Below are 18,180 nucleotides of genomic sequence, written 5' to 3'. Positions count from 1 at the left end.
GACATATATATATAATATATACAACAATACCATCACTAGTTTGACCACAGACGGGCACCGTTGTTGAAAATGTTCAGTTGATGTTGACACACAAGCTTATGTTTACCATTTATAATCATTTTCATGTCACTATAGGCGAAATTATCAGATATTTTCAAAAATTATTAAAACTTAGAAAACAAACAGGGATATACACAAGTTGTGAGCTTGCGGATCAGCTATTTACGCTATTTGTCATACAACAAAGTATATAGTGGCTGAAGTCTGAAAGGCAACAGTGTTGGAACAATGACAACCTTTCTGCGTTGCATACTGTATGGTAAATGACTGATTGATGCTCTCTACCCACAGATGCATTCAACGCTCAAAATAAATCTTGTAAGGAGAACATAGTCCATAGCACCTGGTGTATTTGGTCACAAGGCCCTGGATTTCCTTAAGTTGACCAAATCAAACAGGCAACATTAGTAGTAGTACATCAACTCAACATCAATGACGCTCTTCCAGTATGACTTGAATTATCCTTACAACGCAACCCTTTTCATAAGTGAATAACCTTTCTAAAAAAGGAAGACAGAGAGTTTAAGGTAAAGTTTAAAAAGTAAGTGTTTTTCACTTATACAGATGAAATATGTTAAAATAACGGTTTACTGTGAAAATGTAAAAGGTGGAGGGGGACTGCACAGTGGTGTTGGTCAATCAGGGGATTCAGTACACGATCAGAGATCTCTGCCTACTGACACGTCTAATGAAATTACATCTAAATTGAATGATAACTGGGTAGAAACCATTATGAAATTTAAAAAAATAACAGAACCAATGCAAAAAAAAAACCTGTAGGGCTGTACTTCATATTGGTGTTACGGTGATATTGGTTTGCAAAGCAGTGAGCGTAGGTTTATTAGTTGACATTTTCACCATTGTTTTTCTTTAGCCCATAACTGTATATTGAATTTAGACGTCACCAGGCGTATCAGTAGGCTGACTAAGCAAGACAAGGCTTCAACTGTCAGGGGCGACGACAAGTGTTGACAAATAAAGCAAGACATTGCACGTTAATCTAAAGCTCCACCATTAGCCAGTGATAGATGTTGAAACAGTGTCTAACAGAGACAAGTCGTCTGATTATTTGACCAATTATCATTCAAGACAATAATAAATTGAGTCCCTATTGGATACGAGTCCCTGCAACAGTCTTCAGGTGGTCAGTGGGCAAAGCAGCCTACAATTAATACAGTAGATACACCCCCACTTCTCTAAAGGTACACAGTCCCCCCCCCATGGCCTGTGAACCCTTTGTGCCTTTTTTTGTACCCCGTTTTTGGACTATTGTTGCTGAAAGCAAAGGACTGCACACCAAGTTCCTCGAGTTATCTATGGTGGACAGAGCTTATACACAGAGGGAATGAGGTTGGCCTACTAGCTGGCACTCTGGCTGTCTATGGGCGGTGTACTGTCAGATGTGGCGTCAGGTTGAGGCGTCGGAGGCGCAGCAGGGGCAATGTCACTAGCGGGAGTCGAGTCAGAGTCGACGGCTGGGGCAGCGGAGGGAGCACTAGCGTCAGCCCCGTCCGTAGGGGCGCTCTCTTCCTCTTCGTCCTTGGGGTAGAGTTCAGGATAACTCTGCATGCAGTCCTGCATGCCACGGAAGTGTTCGATGCACTCGGAGCCTTTCATCTCCTCCTTGCTGTAGTGGAAGCAGGAGAACGCTTCCTTGAATTCGGTACCACAGGGTCCACTGGCCATGCCGCCCAGACACGGGCAGTTCCAGTTGATGTCTCCATTTGGCAGGATTAGGCCTAAAGGAGAGACAAACCAAGCTATAGTAAATATATCACCACCATGAATCAAAGAAGCTTCTGTTAACCACATGAACAACACTAGCATCCCTATGGTGGGCAAGTCATAGTAGGCGAACGTTCTGTGAAAATAGATGACCGCATCTACAAAATCACAACACGTCGTAACGTGACTCGTTGTGAGCTTGTATATCGGTAATTTCCGCCGATGAAGAGGGAGAAAATGAGGGGGCCCAAGGACAGACCTCTGGGGGGAGCCCGGTCAACGAAGTTGTGGAGTTATAAAGTAGTTAGTGGTTAGTATAGTATAGTACAGTTCTGAAGTACGTAGGGTTTAAGAGGTTAAAGTATAGCAGTTCTGAAGTATGTAGGGTTTAAGAGGGTAAAGTATAGCAGTTCTGAAGTGTGTAGGGTTTAAGAGGTTAAAGTATAGCAGTTCTGAAGTGTGTAGGGTTTAAGAGGTTAAAGTATAGCAGTTCTGAAGTGTGTAGGGTTTAAGAGGTTAAAGTATAGCAGTTCTGAAGTGTGTAGGGTTTAAGAGGTTAAAGTGTAGCAGTTCTGAAGTGTGTAGGGTTTAAGAGGTTAAACTGAAGTGTTACAACACTAACCCTGCTCCTCATAAGGATCATTGGGATCCTCAGCGATCAGCTCTGCGTTGCTGGGCGTCTCATGGTCTTCCTTTGTCACAAAGATGATGCGATCTTTACCTTGTTGGAATAAAAGCAGAAATGGCAATGAATACAGACAGTAGTAAGTGTAGCCGCCTAATACTGGTACTACGTATATTAGACTTGGATCAAGAAGACTATCTAACTATTCTTTTAGTGATTCTGACATAATCGATCGATTAACCCATTAAGACCGGGGACGCATCATTTTAAGATTTCTTTGGGCTATTCAAAAATAGCAGATCTACAAGCTCATAGCGCGGCACCGAGTGCCGCGCTACGAGCTTGTAGATCTGCTATTTTTGAAAAATCTTGAAAAATATTTTCCAGATTTTTTTCAAAAAACTTTTTTTAAAGAATGGCCTCAGGTCTTAATGGGTTAAAGACATCTATGATAGTCTTCTTGATCCAAGGCTAGTGCTATATACTAATACAGGGGTCTTCAACGTTTTCAGGCCAAGGACCCCCTCAGCTGAGAGAGAGATGAAGCAGGGACCCCCCTCTATTGTATAACATTTTGTTTCAGATTAAACTTGAACTTTTGTTCACTTGGTCTGCTCTTTTTTCCCCTCTACACCTATACCTCTTTGCCAAAAAAATAGCAGATCTACAAGTTCACAACGCCTCGCAACACGAGGCGTTGTGAGCTTGTAGATCTGCTATTTTTGGCTAAAGTTCTCCTCGGGAAAAGGGATGCTAGGGTTCAAGTGGTTAAGGTAAAAAAATAAAAATCATATCACACAACGATTTGGCGGACCCCCTGTAGTAACCCCTGTAGTGACCCCCTAGGGGTCCCGGACCCCCTGTTGAAGACCCCTGTACCAATACCTAAGGAGATTTTTGATTGATTAATTGAATACTTTATTAACAGTTTGCAAAAAAAGGTACAGTGGTACAAATGTATTTAAGGTGCTAAAAGGATAACCCTTTTGTATAAGCCCTATAAGGGCTTATTTCCATTGTGGTCATGTGTATTCAATTCAGACATTTAAAGACATACAATAATATACAAAACATCATATACTAGTAGTAATAGTAGGGGAGGGGGGCTGATTTCTGGTGATAAGCTTAGACATTTTAACAGGGACCATGCAGTTACAAATTGAACCCCCTGAAGCAAATATTTGACCCTTTTAAAGGTATAAAATGAACAAAGTGTCACATCATGAAACGTGTTCATATTCATCAGATGAATCATCATGGCTTGGTGGCCAGTGGTGTAAAGTAAATAAGTACATTTACTTAAGTACTGTACTTAAGTACAATTCTTAGGTATTTGTACTTTACTTGAGTATGTCCAATTTCCAATACTTTTACTTCTACTCCACTACATCTCAGAGGCAAATATTGTACTTTTACTCCACTACAATTATTTGAAAACTTTAGTTACTAGGTACTTTTCAGATATAAATTATGATATTATGAAACATACATTAACCACTTTAGCTCTATTTTATACCTAGGCTATTTGAAAATAGCCGATCTACAAGCTCACAACGCGTCGCGATGCGACGCGTTGTGAGCTTGTAGATCTGCTATTTTCAAACATTTTAGTACTTTTACTTTTGGTACTTTAAGTACATTTTGATACCAATACTTTTGTACTTTTACTCAAGTAGATTTTGAATTCTGGACTTTTACTTGTAACAGAGTATTTCTATATTGCAGTATTGGTACTTTTACTTAAGTAAAGAATTTTAGTACTTTTTCCACCACTGTTCATATTCATCAGATGAATCATCATGGCTTGGTGGCCAACTTGGGTCGACCTGGTTTGACATTTTGGCAGATCTCCAAGCACTCTTAGCTATTATTTAATGTAGCCCTGGACTACACAGGACCCCATGCCACGTTTTTAGTTGTACAATTAGACTATAATAACAGTCCCACAGAGCCAACACAAAGGTAAAGACACAGACAGTTCTCTAGTTGTTTGCTTTAGACCAGACAGAGCCTGTCAGCTCTCACATGAGTCAGTCAGTCCACAGGTTCAGATGGTTCAAGTTAGCATAGGTTAGCATGTTAGCTTCCTCAATGACATTGCTGAAGAATGGGCTGAAATAAGAGCCGATAAACACACCATTACCTTCCTGCTTGCAGTACGACATGGCCGCAGATGTTCAGGTCTGTGAACCTCTCCTCCTATATGGTAGGAATTGATGGTTTTGAAGGATTTTAATGCCGTTGAAAGTTGAGCTTTCATTCCATAACCGACCCGTCTGACAACTTACCTGTGATGTCATCATCAACTGCACATCCGAGGCGCACAGTAATGACGTCAGTTAGGCTTTTAAACCTACTGTAGATGCTAGTAATAAGAAGAAAAATGAGGTATTCATAATCAATTTAATCACCATTCTAGCTAAATTTCATATACATAAATCCAAATTGAGTCATTCCAAATAGTCTTTCATTGTATTTGAGATTGAAGCCAAGCAGTACATTAAAACAATTTATTTATGACTCAAAAAATAAGAAAGCTGCAAGAACTGTCATTTTGTGTTCACTCCTTAATGTTTTCTGTTTAAATCACAGAGGATGGCTAGTTATGGGTTCATTTAAACCTATATTATAACTCTATAATTTAAACTAGCCTTGGATCAAGACTATCACAGATGTATTTTATGGATTTTGACATTTGCATAAGATACGAAAGTAAGGCAGACTTAGTCATATAAAATACATCTACCGTATGATAGTCTTGATCCACGGCTAGATTTAAACCTAGTATTAAGGCTAACTGGGGTAGAACACAACAATTGTTTTAGCACCCTCAAGGGCTCTCAATAAAACAGGTTATTTTCTTTTTCTTTTCTCCAATTTAGTTGTGTGATTCATGCCTGATTTCCCCACACCTATGGTCTTGTCATACCACGTTGTTACCACACTGCCCCAAGTGCCCAACTGGTTGGTCCTAGGGATTGTACCACGTCCCTCCTCAAATACAGAGCATCAGAGAGAATAATCTACCGCCTGTCACCTGTCAGTGAAGATGTAAGGAAGACCTTATTCCTCATAGTTTAACACATCTGCTGACAGGCACCCTTGATCAACGTGTAGGAGTGCAGTGACAGTGACAGAGATCAGCTTCTCTGCAGCACAGGAACTTCAGCCCTGCACCACCTGAGTGCCCAAATTCTTGTTTTTAAAGCCATTTTACTCCCAATAGCCATTATATTGGTCATATAAAGCCAAAGCCAAACTATATGACTTTGACTTGATTTAATAACGTTAAAGACAACATCCAATGAAATAAAGACACAACCTCCAACTGTGTTGGAAAAAAACTTATTCTTTTTTAATAACACAATTATGTCCGATACATAAAGTAAAAACCAAAAATGAACCCCCTTTACATCCCTACCAAACCCATCCTCATCCAACCATGTCTCGGCAGTTTTGTGCAGCGATTCAGTCTGGGCATAAAAGGAGCATAATAACACAGACAAACACTTCCCTTCCTTCGGGACCCAGAGACAGAGGACAAACGTTGTGTCCCTGATAAGACCAGCGTGAAAATATCAACAGTCTATGGTTTAAACTTTAAAACATCAAAATAAAGGTACATATGAAAACAGTCCCAAGAGCTTGTCAGAGCTGTATCAGGAATACCAAGTATAATGTATACTTCTCATGTCCTAATATATATATGGCCCCTCCCCACGCCCCGAAACCCTCGAGCACCGCATCCAATGACCTGAAATGAACATGACATGGCTTTCTTAGAACTCTTCCAGAAAAAGCTCCAAAACAAGAGTGCGTTGTGTTGTGAATAAGCACCGCCTTGCTCTCTTTAGTGTTCCTTGAACAAGCTGAAGTGACCGACGCCTGAGGAGAGTCAATGATAGATAGGACCTCAGCACAACTGTGCTTTTTCAGGCATTCTTCAGCAGATTAGACAGTCAGTGGGGGGACACTCAGCCAGGCTGAAGGCAGATGGAGCAATGACTACTGAAAATAGAACAGGAAAATAATGCTATGCTGGACCCTGGGACGAATCGTCAGCCTGTCTTCACCAGTAAGACTTTTTTTTTTTGTTGCCTATACTCATACCCCAAAAAGGGTACTATATGGACAGACCAATGTGGCAGAATAGAAGGACACATCCCAGATGCAAAACGTTATGTGACTGTGCGTATTACAGAACAATGCGAAACAAAACAGAACAAAATTTTGTAGAGAATTGGATGGTCTGCGTCTGGTCTGGTGTTATGATGTTGGGGAAAAAAAGGGATAACTTCTAGAACAGCAGTGCTCCCATGCTGCCAACTTCGCTCTGCTCTTTGACGAAGATCTCAAAGTACTGGTAGATGATGGTGACGGCCAAGAGGATTCCCGTACCCGAACCAATGGCACCCAGGAAGTCGGCCATGACAGACAGCCCTCCTATGCAAAGGCCACCGAAGGCAGCAGCTGTGGGGATGTACCTGGAAGAAGAAAAAACGAGAAAAATATTTGTCATTTATAACTCGTAGCGAATGCAGCGAAACTCCAGCAACGTCAACACTGCATGTCCGACGGAGGCCAAATAACCAAGGCTGCTTTGTACCTGTTCAGTTCATGCACCATAGACGTCTCTCGGTGTCCCCTCATAACCATTTGTTGTTCCTTCAGCTGTTTAGCCACCTACACACACAAAGAAAGCAAGCGACAAGTTAATTCACAACGTCCAACATAAAGCATGGATGTTTAACCACTTTCAACCTGGTGAGGCAAACATTTTAAAAAATCTTCAGAAGAAATTCAATATCTACAAGCTCATGTGTCGCAATGTGTTTTGATCTAGTGCAGTGGTTTTCAACCTTTTTTATATCAAGGTCCATTATTTATTCGGCATTTGAGCCACAGACCACCGTTTGATGAGATTTAGACTCTCAGACCCAAGACTTAGAATATTTTGTTGTCGTTGGATACGATTTTGTCCACAATTCCATGCTGTGTTGCTGTTGGTACTATAGGAGAGATAACAGGCCACCGTTGATCAAAATAATAATTCTTTAATTAAGTAATGCAGATGTTTAACAATAATTTAGCTCTTGAGAGCGTAAAATGGTCCACTTGGTTACCAACTCTCCCATCATTTAGCTGGGGACCACCTGGAACCCCCCTCAAGGACCACTGGTGGTCCCCGGACCGCTGGTTGAGAACCACTGATTTAGTGTATCAGCTATACTGTAGGTATTCACTTGCAAACACACACACCCACAAGCACACATTATGGATTGACTTACATCTTTAGCAGAGGATCCTGAGACCTCAATCCAGGTCTTGGAGAAGAAGGCACAGGAGCCGAGCATGAAGACGATGTAGATGAAAGCGTGAACCGGGTCGTCCAGGACATTACCAAACGACTCCGGAGGAGAAAAGTAGTAGCAGAGACCACCCACCGGGTAGGCACGGGCTGGACCGCCACTAGTCGCGTCCTGAACACAAAGATATGTACCAATTAGATCCGAGGCCAGTCAAGTCCATCAAAAGATGTTGTCAAGACAGTAATCAGCAAAGTCATGATCATACTTGTTCTCACATTGTTCCTTATGCATACAGTAGCTATACTGTCTCGTTCTCCATGTGCAAATAATTGCGGTGGCAGGGGAGACCCGATAGCCAAGTGCTTTGGGCGCATACCACATGGGCACACTGCCCTTATCAGCGAGTCCCCGGTTCGATTTCCAGCTGGCACTGGCAGGACCATTTGCTTAATGTCATTCCCCTAATATCTCTCTGAATTCCCTGTCTCTCTTTTCATTATCCCTGGCAAAGAAAGGCTTACAAATGCCCAAAAATAGTATTTAAAGAAAAAATAAAATCGGTTGCGGCACCGAGACGCTTTGGCACCAAGCAGTCCGGTTAGGTGGTGTACTTACAGACCAGGTTCCCAGGAGGTTGACCAGGAAGTTGCCGCTGAAGCGCGTGGAGAGCATCTGCGAGATGACGTAGAGGTTGGAGACGAGCGCAGACTGCAGGATGATGGGGATGTTGGAGGTGTAGAACAGCTTGATGGGATACGTGTTGTACTGGCCACGGTAGCGTGCGGACTTGATGGGCAGGTCCACTCTGAAGCCCTAGAAAAGTGTTAAGTGCAGACTTTAGATTTTTTGCCATCAACAGGACATACACAACAAGTATGTGTAGTTGAAGACAGCCGGCAAACGTCTGCTCACAACTTTAAAAAGAGGAGGCCGTCCCACACCATCAAACTGGTACTGTACTGGTGAAACATTCACAAAGTACTAAATTACCTCACTTTAAAAATACGTTTGTTGGGACAGAATATTCATCAAGATTGCCTTGCGAGCTGACCTGGAAGTATATGACCACACCAAAGACGAAGACAGTGGCGAGGAGGTTCATGAGGTTGGGCAGGTTCTGTCTGTAGAAGGCCTCTCTCAGAGCCCGCACTTTGTCTGTGCGGGTGGCGATCAGATGGAAGAGAGCGATGATGGCTCCCTCAAACTCAGTGCCTGAAAAACACACCAAGACTCACACCGTTAATCAATGCCGACCTAAAATCAGACGTCGTCTCCTCCTTTCCATTGCTCAGGTAACCACGTTCAACTTGCTGTCCAAGATGTACTAAAAAAGCCGATCTACAACCTCACGAGTTGTAATGCGTCTACTCAGCTTGTAGATCATCGACTTTTGTGCGATACCAATGTATGACGAAGTATAAAATGTGGCTTTAAGTGGATAAAAAACAAGCTTCTTGTAGCCTGTTGATGCCGTACCTCTGCCGGTGTTGACAGTGGTGGGGCTGAAGGCCTTCCACACGATGGTCTCGCAGATGTTCGTTGCAATGAACAGGGAGATACCAGAACCCAGACCATATCCCTTCTGGAGCAGCTCGTCCAACAAGAGCACGATCAGACCGGCCACAAACAGCTGGGGGGGAGAAAAAGGCAGGTGTTTAGCGTTGAGCTAATGGGAGACATGGGAGATGTCTTCATTTTTTATGCAGATAAACAGGGTTAGTAGTGGAACTTATTTATTAACCTGGATGATGATGATCAAGCAAATTCCAGCACCCATTTCAGAGGGATCTCCGTACATGCCAGTCATAACGTATACGATGGCCTGGCCAATGGTGATGATCATTCCAAACACTGAAAGAGGACAAGAAAGGAGTGATGAGTTTTTCACTTTCAGTTGGTGTCCCTGCAGAGAAAACAGCTGAACAATAATGCTCCTGCAAAACGAACGGTGCAGAGAAGGCGCAGTGACATCAAAGTAAACGGGAGAACTTCAAAGAGTCAAAAGGATGTGGTGGAGACTCGTGAGTGCTAAAAGTAGGCCTGTGTCACAATTATTACATAATCACCTGATCGCTACCATTTAATCACCAGAATCGTTTCCATTTATCTGTATAAATTCATCCATTGGAAAAATGCAGATCTACAAGTTCACAAGGGCGTTGCATCTGCTATTTTTGAAAAGTATTAAATATATGGCCTGTTTTTTGGCCATAGTACATTATCTATTTTTGATTATTGGTAACAGCCAGTGTCAGTAATTTCTTTGCATATTTTACTTATTGGTCATATTATCTGCCCTGTACAATATCTGTTTACAATGCCTAATAGTCAAAAAACTGAAATGTAATTCTTTATTTACATGCTCAAGGCCAAAACCACAATTCAAAATCATTCATCGCCAATTATTTGTATGACAATTAATAATCATCAACTAAAGTACCATGATGGTGACAGCCCTGGCTAAAAGCAGTGAGAAGTTGCAGACCGGTAAGGAAACCTACATTTCTGTGCTCCGTTGAACAGGGCTCTGTCTTTGGGGGTGTCTCCGACCTCAATGATCTTTGCCCCGGCCAACAGCTGCATGATGAGGCCCGAGGTCACGATGGGCGAGATACCCAGCTCCATCAGAGTACCTGGAAAAACACAACACAGTGGATTAGACTGGTGTCTTGACAATCACTGGAACTAATGTACACACTATAGCAATACAGGAACTGAAACCCTGGTCTAGTATTGTTATCACACCTCTGATAAGGAGACCAAGTGTGATAAGAGAAGTAGAGACTGTGATTCAGACAAGGCAGACAATTTTCTAAGCGATACAATAGCCCAGTGGCTCTCTCAACCATTTGGCGATCAGGGCCCACTTGAAAATGTTGAAAGTACGCCACGTGCATTTTCAGACCGTGTTTTATTTTAATGCTTGTGTTCCGGCTTAGATCAAAGGAACCAACATAGTATAATTTAAGTTTCAATGTATCCGTATCACAAAGAAAACACATTTTGCAAGATTTTAAAGAAAAATTACAATGACATTTTCTTTTACAAATTTGTTTTTTTTGGTTAAATATTAATATTATATTATGATTAGAATCTTAAGTGTTTTGCCAATTTGGGGCCCCACTTGAAATACCCTTGCAGAGTCGCGGCCCGGGTTGGGAACCAGTGCATTAGCTTATTGGGTGAACGCAGTTCTGGCCAGTGGTGGAATGTACTCAAGTACTGTACTTAAGTACCATTTTGATGTATTTTTACTTTACTGGAGTATTTGCAATTTTCAATACTTTTACTCCACTACATCTCAGAGGCAATCATTGCACTTTTACTCCTCTACAATTATTTGAAAACATTATTTACTAGTTACTTTGTAAAACATACATTAACCACTTCAGCCATGGCTATTTGAAAATAGCCGATCTACAAGCTCACAATGCATCGCAAGCGTTGTGAGCTTGGAGATCTACTAATTTCAAATATACTTAATTACTTTTACTTTTAGTACTTAAGTATATTTTGATGCCAACACTTTTGTACTTTTACTCAAGTAAAGAAAAGAAATGTAGTGCTTTTTCCACCACTGAGAACCAGTGCATTAGCTTAGTATTGGGTGAAATATAGTTCACATACGTTCGCATACATAATAGGATCTGGCACTTCACTCACCTCTGTTGGAGGCCAGAATTACTCTCATCCAGTAGAAGGGATCTGCTGAGTCTGATGACATAATGCCAAACAATGGGATCTGAAAGAGCAGAATAGGACAAAATGTAACAAAACACCTTCCGCAGGAACAAAGGGACATTACTTTTGGTTTCCATACAAATATTGCACCTAATTTATTTTTGTTATATGACGAGTCGGTCGCAGAAAATAACTGAAATAACATTTATTTTCCGCTGTAGTGACACAACTCTTTGACAATGTACAGTATATATATATATATATATATATATATATATATATATATATATATATATATATATATATATATATTAGGTTTTAGATTGCCAAAGCATGCATCATTGTGATCAAATTTATTATATTACCCATAATGAGTTTGTGCAACATGCATGGGTTATTGTGTTTTTATATCACTGGAAACTAACCTGGCAGCATACTAGGAAGATGAACAATGTGATGGCGGTCCATAGTACTTTTTCTCTGAACTGAATCTGTGGGAAACAAATGGGGAAATGGTTTTAATTTCACGGACAATCAAACTTGGACACAGTGTATTATTTAATAACACTGTGTATTCAATTGACTCAAATGCATACCTTTCTTTCTGGTTTCTGGATCTCTGGCAAGACCGCACAGAACGGCTTGATGACTTCTAAAAATTTAACTGAAGAAGAAACAAAAAGCAACAAGTTTAATAAACAAAACAAAAAACAATCACTTACTTATTGTTAATGCAACACAGAAGTTACTACACCAAACAGCATGTTAGAGGACAGACAGTCAACAATCTTAGAGGACAGACAGTCAACAGACAGAAACATCTTCTCCACCAACACTAGCCTGAAAACATTTGCTGTGGCTGCAACGTCATCACAAACTAAACATGCCTGGCAGACAGATATCTGTCAAGGCAGTAAAAGCCCTGCAAAGACTGTCTATAATATCACTATGTATGCAAACATATCAGCAACCACAGTGTATCTACTGATTCGATTTAAATAATTATCCACCAACATCGGGTAAGGACTGGGAAGGATTATTCTGCATGTTACACAAACCAGCTTATCTGCACTCTTTAGATTTGAAGTTTTATATTGTAATCAGCAAAATTATTCACTGTGATTATGCTGAAAGCTGCAAAAACATAAACATAATAAAAAGCTTCATCAATCAATCACTGAAACTGACTCTGACAGAGAGTCATTTCTTTGTGGCCGTCAGATCACGTACAAGGCATCTGATTTAACTGTTATTCTACGGTTCAGAACCAAAACAAACTGCCAATAAAAATGTGTATAGCAGGTTTATTTTTTATTTTTCTCTTCTTCAGCCGTCAGATAGAAATGTAACATTTAACATCCTGAGATGTTCATGGTACAGTAGCTCAGCTAGCATGGATGCTAAAGGGATCTCATCTCGTCCATTGAGCAGGTTTAGTATGAGCGACTGTACAGCTTGAATAGAAATCTAAGAGGATTTGTAACACAGTAACTAAAACGTAAATACATGACTAGTAGTTAAGACACACTGACATTCAAACACGACCAGCTCTAACGCACAGTTAGTTAACTAACGTTATTATAGCAGCAGGGGAAAAAAACAGACGTTTCTTCGATCACTAGTTGCTATACTAGCTAACCTTGAGTACTAGCTAGCATGCTAGCAAGAAGAGCTTTTAAAAAAGGAGAAAAGTCCACGCTTTTAGCTGCTTTTAACCCGACCAACAGGTATTTAAATGGTGTTTGGTGTGTGTGTGCAGATGGTGGGGATACTCACTGCCCATGGTGGCCTGTGTGTTGCGGGTCCTTGTTGTGTTACCGGTGAGCCACTGCTTTATGTGACCAGACCATCTAGCCGCTCCGCACTGAAAAGACAGATCAGTTAAAGACACGTCACCAATGGAACGGCTACCTACTCGTCACTGCTACTACGCTCCACCACCCGCTGCAGACTACACTTCCCGGCATGCATTGTTGTAACACAACACACACACGACGAATCAGTTCCTAATCTGTCTTCTGCTTTTGATTGAATATTTTATTAGGCAAAAAAAAATGTAAAAATCACAATTACATTTATAATACTTTGTCTAAAAGGTCTGTCCAAAATTGGTATTCAATTCATAGACATATATACAACCAAACAGTTCAAATATCAACACAAAATACAGAGAAAATAACACTAAATATGTACAAACAAAACAAAGATGCATAAAAAAAACATATGTACAAAAAAAGGGGCGGGGGGGGGGGGGGGGGGGTCATCTGTCTAACGGGAAATGGTACTCCAGTCCTCCTTTGGCCTTCAGAAAGGTGAGTTTTAAAGGCTGTTTTAAATGAGCTCAGCAAACTGCATTTTTTGAGGGATGGGGTTAGACTATTCCAAACCTTGGTGGGAGTGCTGTAGAAGGAGAATTTGCCCATGTTTGTTTTATGGGTGGGTGCGTTTTTTTTTATTTTTATGATTTATATTTTTATTGGCCATTTTGCATATCAAACCAACAGAAAATAACAATTCTGAGAGACATGATTGTGCAACAATACTATAAAAATCACACCCAGTGTGAAGTGAGCGGTGTTATTTAGAACAGTGGTAATCACAGTGATGGAAGCTCACTTAAAACTTTTTTTTTTTTTTTAAGTGCGTGGTGCTATTTATAGGTTATGAATTGAATACCAAGGCCCTCATTGGAAACAAGTCCGCAAGGACTTTTATGAACGGACCTGTTAGACAAAGTATTTTAAATGTAACTGTGCTGTTTTAAATTTTTTGCCTAATAAAATATTCAATCAATCAAATTATGAATTTCATCATGCGTCTCGCTAGCCAATCACAGTACTGAGCAAAGGGTCTGAATACTTATCAGCCAATCACCGTACAGCGAAAGACACATTTTCACGACGGATGGGTCATGGGTCCCAACCCCACTTATAGGAGCGGCTACACCGCTAAAAAAAAAAAAAAGACAAAAATCTTAAACATTTTTATCTACACATAATGTAGGATTAAACTCAAAGAAAAACAAAAATACATACATACATACATACACCTATACCTACATACACATACATATATATATATTTATTTTTTAATTAAAAGACCCACAAAAAAACTAAATAACAAAATAATAATGTCTTCTGCGTTTTTAAGTGGTTATCATAGTGGTGGACAGTAACTAGGCTACATTTACAGTAAATGTAACTCAAAGCAAATAATGTACTCAGTACTGTAGGCCTACTTAAGTAAATCTTTCGAGTATCTGCAGGCCTATATTATACGTTTACTTGAGTATTTGTAAAAAAAAAATCACTCCACTACATTTCAAAGACAAATATTGTACTTTTAACTCCACTACATTTCTAGGAAGGGAAAAGTACATTATTACAAAGTTTAAGCCCTATTTCAAATGGGGTGAAAATAGCAGACGTCACTACACGTTGTGAGCTTGTAGATCTGCTATTTTCACTATTATTGATCATTTGTTTGGAAAATTCTGGAAAATCTTTGAATATTTTAGTAGCTATTTGAATAATATTAATTAAGGATTAAGGCAGCCTCTCTATACTTTGACTCAAGTCAAAGTGGGGCCTAGTGGGGTTGAGTAGGCCTACTTTGTTCACAATGCATTACACTATGCATTACACACACTGCGAACAGTTTCCTAATCTGTATTTTGCGCTTATGTGGTTAAAATAATGGTTCATCAGCCACAAAAATGTCCTTCTCTCTCTTATTGCATTTTAACGAAGGTTCTCTTTAAAGGCCGACACATTTGGTATGATATTGAAAAGAAAAATAAGAGCATGTTTTCTTAATATAAAATGTTTCTGTCGAGGGCCTTCACCTGCCATTATTTCTTTCCATGCCAACATGTTGACAAAGTCACACACACAATCCATTAGTCTCAATTCAATTCAATTCAATTCAATTCAATTCAATTCAATTCAATTCAATTCAATTCAATTCAATTCAATTCAATTCAATTCAATTCAATTCAATTCAATTCAATTCAATACAAAGGGGCTTTATGTTAACATTGTGAAATCCAGTGTGAAATAAAACCCAAATCCCCAAATGTACATATAATTAAATATTATATATATATATAATAAAGAAACGTGTAGCTACAGAACTGTATCATTTTGAAACATTGCATTCAAATATAGCCTACTACTGTAGGTAAAAATTACATAAAAACCTACGCTGTTAAAAATATGTACAGATAAGCAAAAATATATAATATTCCGTACAGTATATGTATTTAAAGGTGTCTGCTCTGTATGTACAGTAGTTAGATCAATACAGTGCAGGTATAGTGCAGGAATACACATAGTATTGGCAGTATTTTATGGTGGTTGTATTCCATTGAATGTCCTTTTCCTGTCACAACAGCTCACAAAATCTTGCTGCCGTGTTTGCGCATTGCTGTACTTTACCCGGCAGATATGGAAGTTTTTGTTATTAGTCATGTTTTCAAACTATTTTGGGGTGTTTGTAATCTGTGGGAAGTTTGTGTCTCTGATGTCTTGGTACAGTTGGCAGGTAGTTAGAGAGTGCAACTCGGTTTCCACCTCATTTTGTGTTCAGTGGGTGCACAGTCTGTCTTCTCCTGGGAGCCAAGTCTGCCTGTGGCGGCCCCTCTCGATGGGGAGCCTGTGCTCGCTGAGTTTGAACATTGTCAATGATTTTCCATTGTTTTACATCAGGCAAAGTGCTCAGGTATAGCTATTCATGCATGCCACTGTGTGTTTATCTATTTAGGACCAAATCACATTCCAATTTGCTCAGTTTTTGTTTTTGATTGATTCTTTCTTTCCATTGCATCAGTTTTGTTTTCTCATCATTTGGTTTATTCCAGTGGGGGTTCTGTCTGGTGGCTCTGCTTGTGTTTTTGAACAGAGTCCCAGAACCAGCTAGCTGAGGGAGCAATGGCATCTCTCTAGAGAAGTGGTTCCCAAACTTTTTAACAGTCGAGAACCAAAAGAGAAATTTGATGTCTCCCCGGGACCCAAACTATAGTGAAAATAGCCGATCTACAAGCTCACAACATGTCGCGATGCAACGTGTTGTGAGCTTGCTATTACTTAAAAGTATTTTTTCCCCTCTAATTAATGGTTAAAAAAAAAATCTATAGGAAACAGATGTCCATTTTAAACACACGCACGCACGCACGCACGCAAGCAAGCACGCACGCACGCACGCACGCACGCACGCACGCACGCACGCACGCACGCACGCACGCACGCACGCACGCACGCACGCACGCACGCACGCACACACACACACACACACACACACACACACACACACACTTTATCAAACAGTCTGGGATGGATAGGGCAAGCATACATTGAATCCACACAAATACACATACAGATTGCATAAGTAGGCTATAATAGGTGGAAAGAAAGAGTATAGCTTAAATCACCCTCAAAGTACTTTTACTTAGAGGCTATTACACTCATGTAGAAATTGGACAACGATAATTCTTTCAAGAAAGCTTAGTTTTCTCACAAGGGCAAAGAAGATGCTCAAAGCATCCTTAAACGTAATCTCCTCCTGATTGTGACGTAACAGCAAAATTATGACTGAATTCTCTACCACTAGGGCTCAGTGTTTTACCAGTAATGCTGTGGAGAGTAGCCTATACTCTTCTATAAAGATAACTATGAATGCAGTGCTCTGTGGGCTGGCTTGTCAATATATTTCTTACGAAAATAGCCTACTAAAGTGAGGACCACTATTAAAGCACAAATAGCCTACACGTTTTCCTCACTGCGCCGTAGTCATAAAATGTCAAATTCAGGACACTTGTGGACCAACTGCAATGGCACCATGCCAAAAAACGTGGCTTCGTTTACTTCTGAACATTTTATCGATTATGACTTTGGCGTCAGTTCCCCTTGTAGATTCCACACGATTTTCAGCCCAGTATTTGCTTTTGTACGTTTTGACCGATTTCTTCTTAAAGTTGATCAAATTAGGCCTATAGGAAAACGGTAAAAAATACAATTTAAAAATGCTTTGATTGTTTGTCCCAGGTCAGGTCAATGACTACATCCGGTTTAGGGTACCAATATAGTTGTAATTATTTATTTATGCATATTTATATGCTGTATCCATTTCAGCGTTATTATTATTATGGTACACAAATGTGTAACTTTGTTTGTACCCATGAGTTTTTGCATGCAGCTTTATAGCTAAACAAAGCTTTACCTCCCCCACTCTACTCGTGTGTGTGTGTGTGTGTGTGTGTGTGTGTGTGTGTGTGTGTGTGTGTGCGTGTGCGTGCGTGCGTGCGTGCGTGCGTGTGTGTGTGTGTGTGTGTGTGTGTGTGTGTGTGTGTGTGTGTGTGTGTGTGTGTGTGTGTGTGTGTGTGTGTGTGTGCGCGCGCACGTGTGCAGGTGCGTGCAGGTTACTCATGTAGACTAACATGTTTTATTGTGAGGATCACATTTCCTCGCAAGCATAAGAAAAGTGGAAAGTGATGTTTTCGCTTTTCCCATGGCTATATATAGGGTAAAGAGTGAAGAAAGAAACCCCAGTGGAGTCTGGACTAAACCACATTATAAGAAAACAAAAATAAAACTACCACACTGACACAATGGAAAGAAGAATCAGCCAAAACATATCCAGAGCGCATTGGAATGCTTTGGTCCTAAACAGAGAACATTGGCAGAATACAAGAGCACCATGTCTCACCCAAAACCAAGGAAATCCTTGACTATGTACAGACAGACTCGGTGAGCAGTGAGCACAGGCTCACCATCGAGAGAGGCC

The 18,180-nt window shown here is 40.3% G+C and overlaps 2 protein-coding genes across 3 annotated transcripts; both read right to left on the bottom strand.

The window, feature by feature from the left end:
* Positions 1 to 96: 96 nt before the first annotated feature.
* Positions 97 to 4,687, bottom strand: LOC308083046 (mitochondrial intermembrane space import and assembly protein 40-A-like). 2 transcript variants are annotated; one of them, XM_080425158.1, is made up of 3 exons: positions 4,554 to 4,687; positions 2,408 to 2,506; positions 97 to 1,799 (listed from the first exon to the last, which is right to left on the bottom strand). In XM_080425158.1, exons 1-3 carry the CDS (start codon positions 4,573 to 4,575, stop codon positions 1,420 to 1,422), a joined length of 501 nt encoding a protein of 166 aa, XP_080281284.1. In that variant the 5' UTR covers positions 4,576 to 4,687; the 3' UTR covers positions 97 to 1,419. The 2 variants fall into 2 exon arrangements, with proteins under 2 accessions (XP_080281284.1, XP_080281283.1); XM_080425157.1 differs by having other exon boundaries at positions 4,548 to 4,683.
* A 1,052-nt stretch (positions 4,688 to 5,739) lies between these two features.
* LOC308083033 (protein transport protein Sec61 subunit alpha) lies at positions 5,740 to 13,306 on the bottom strand. Its single transcript, XM_080425134.1, has 12 exons — positions 13,177 to 13,306; positions 11,997 to 12,064; positions 11,826 to 11,891; positions 11,383 to 11,461; positions 10,221 to 10,352; positions 9,461 to 9,570; positions 9,196 to 9,349; positions 8,771 to 8,931; positions 8,335 to 8,532; positions 7,699 to 7,890; positions 7,017 to 7,093; positions 5,740 to 6,894 (listed from the first exon to the last, which is right to left on the bottom strand). Exons 1-12 carry the CDS (start codon positions 13,181 to 13,183, stop codon positions 6,708 to 6,710), a joined length of 1,431 nt encoding a protein of 476 aa, XP_080281260.1. The 5' UTR covers positions 13,184 to 13,306; the 3' UTR covers positions 5,740 to 6,707.
* Between the last annotated feature and the right edge of the window lie 4,874 nt (positions 13,307 to 18,180).

This window comes from Gymnoscopelus braueri, assembly GCF_963280865.1.
Source record: "Gymnoscopelus braueri genome assembly, chromosome: 3".
NCBI classification, from domain to species: domain Eukaryota; kingdom Metazoa; phylum Chordata; class Actinopteri; order Myctophiformes; family Myctophidae; genus Gymnoscopelus; species Gymnoscopelus braueri.
This window is presented reverse-complemented; position numbering and strand designations above follow the sequence as displayed.

Excerpts from the sequence above, each read along its gene's own strand:
- LOC308083033 (XM_080425134.1), bottom strand. Across the intron at positions 9,571-10,220 it reads GTTCAACGGAGCACAGAAAT|TGTTTGGAATGATCATCACC; the intron begins GTAGGTTTCCTT and ends GTCCTCTTTCAG. Across the intron at positions 6,895-7,016 it reads ATGGTGCATGAACTGAACAG|GTACATCCCCACAGCTGCTG; the intron begins GTACAAAGCAGC and ends TTCTTCTTCCAG.
- LOC308083046 (XM_080425157.1), bottom strand. The coding sequence starts at position 4,575 with ATGTCGTACTGCAAGCAGGAAGGTAATG. Across the intron at positions 2,507-4,547 it reads CTGCAAGCAGGAAGGTAATG|GTAAAGATCGCATCATCTTT; the intron begins GTGTGTTTATCG and ends TATTCCAACAAG. Across the intron at positions 1,800-2,407 it reads TGATCCTTATGAGGAGCAGG|GCCTAATCCTGCCAAATGGA; the intron begins GTTAGTGTTGTA and ends TCTCTCCTTTAG.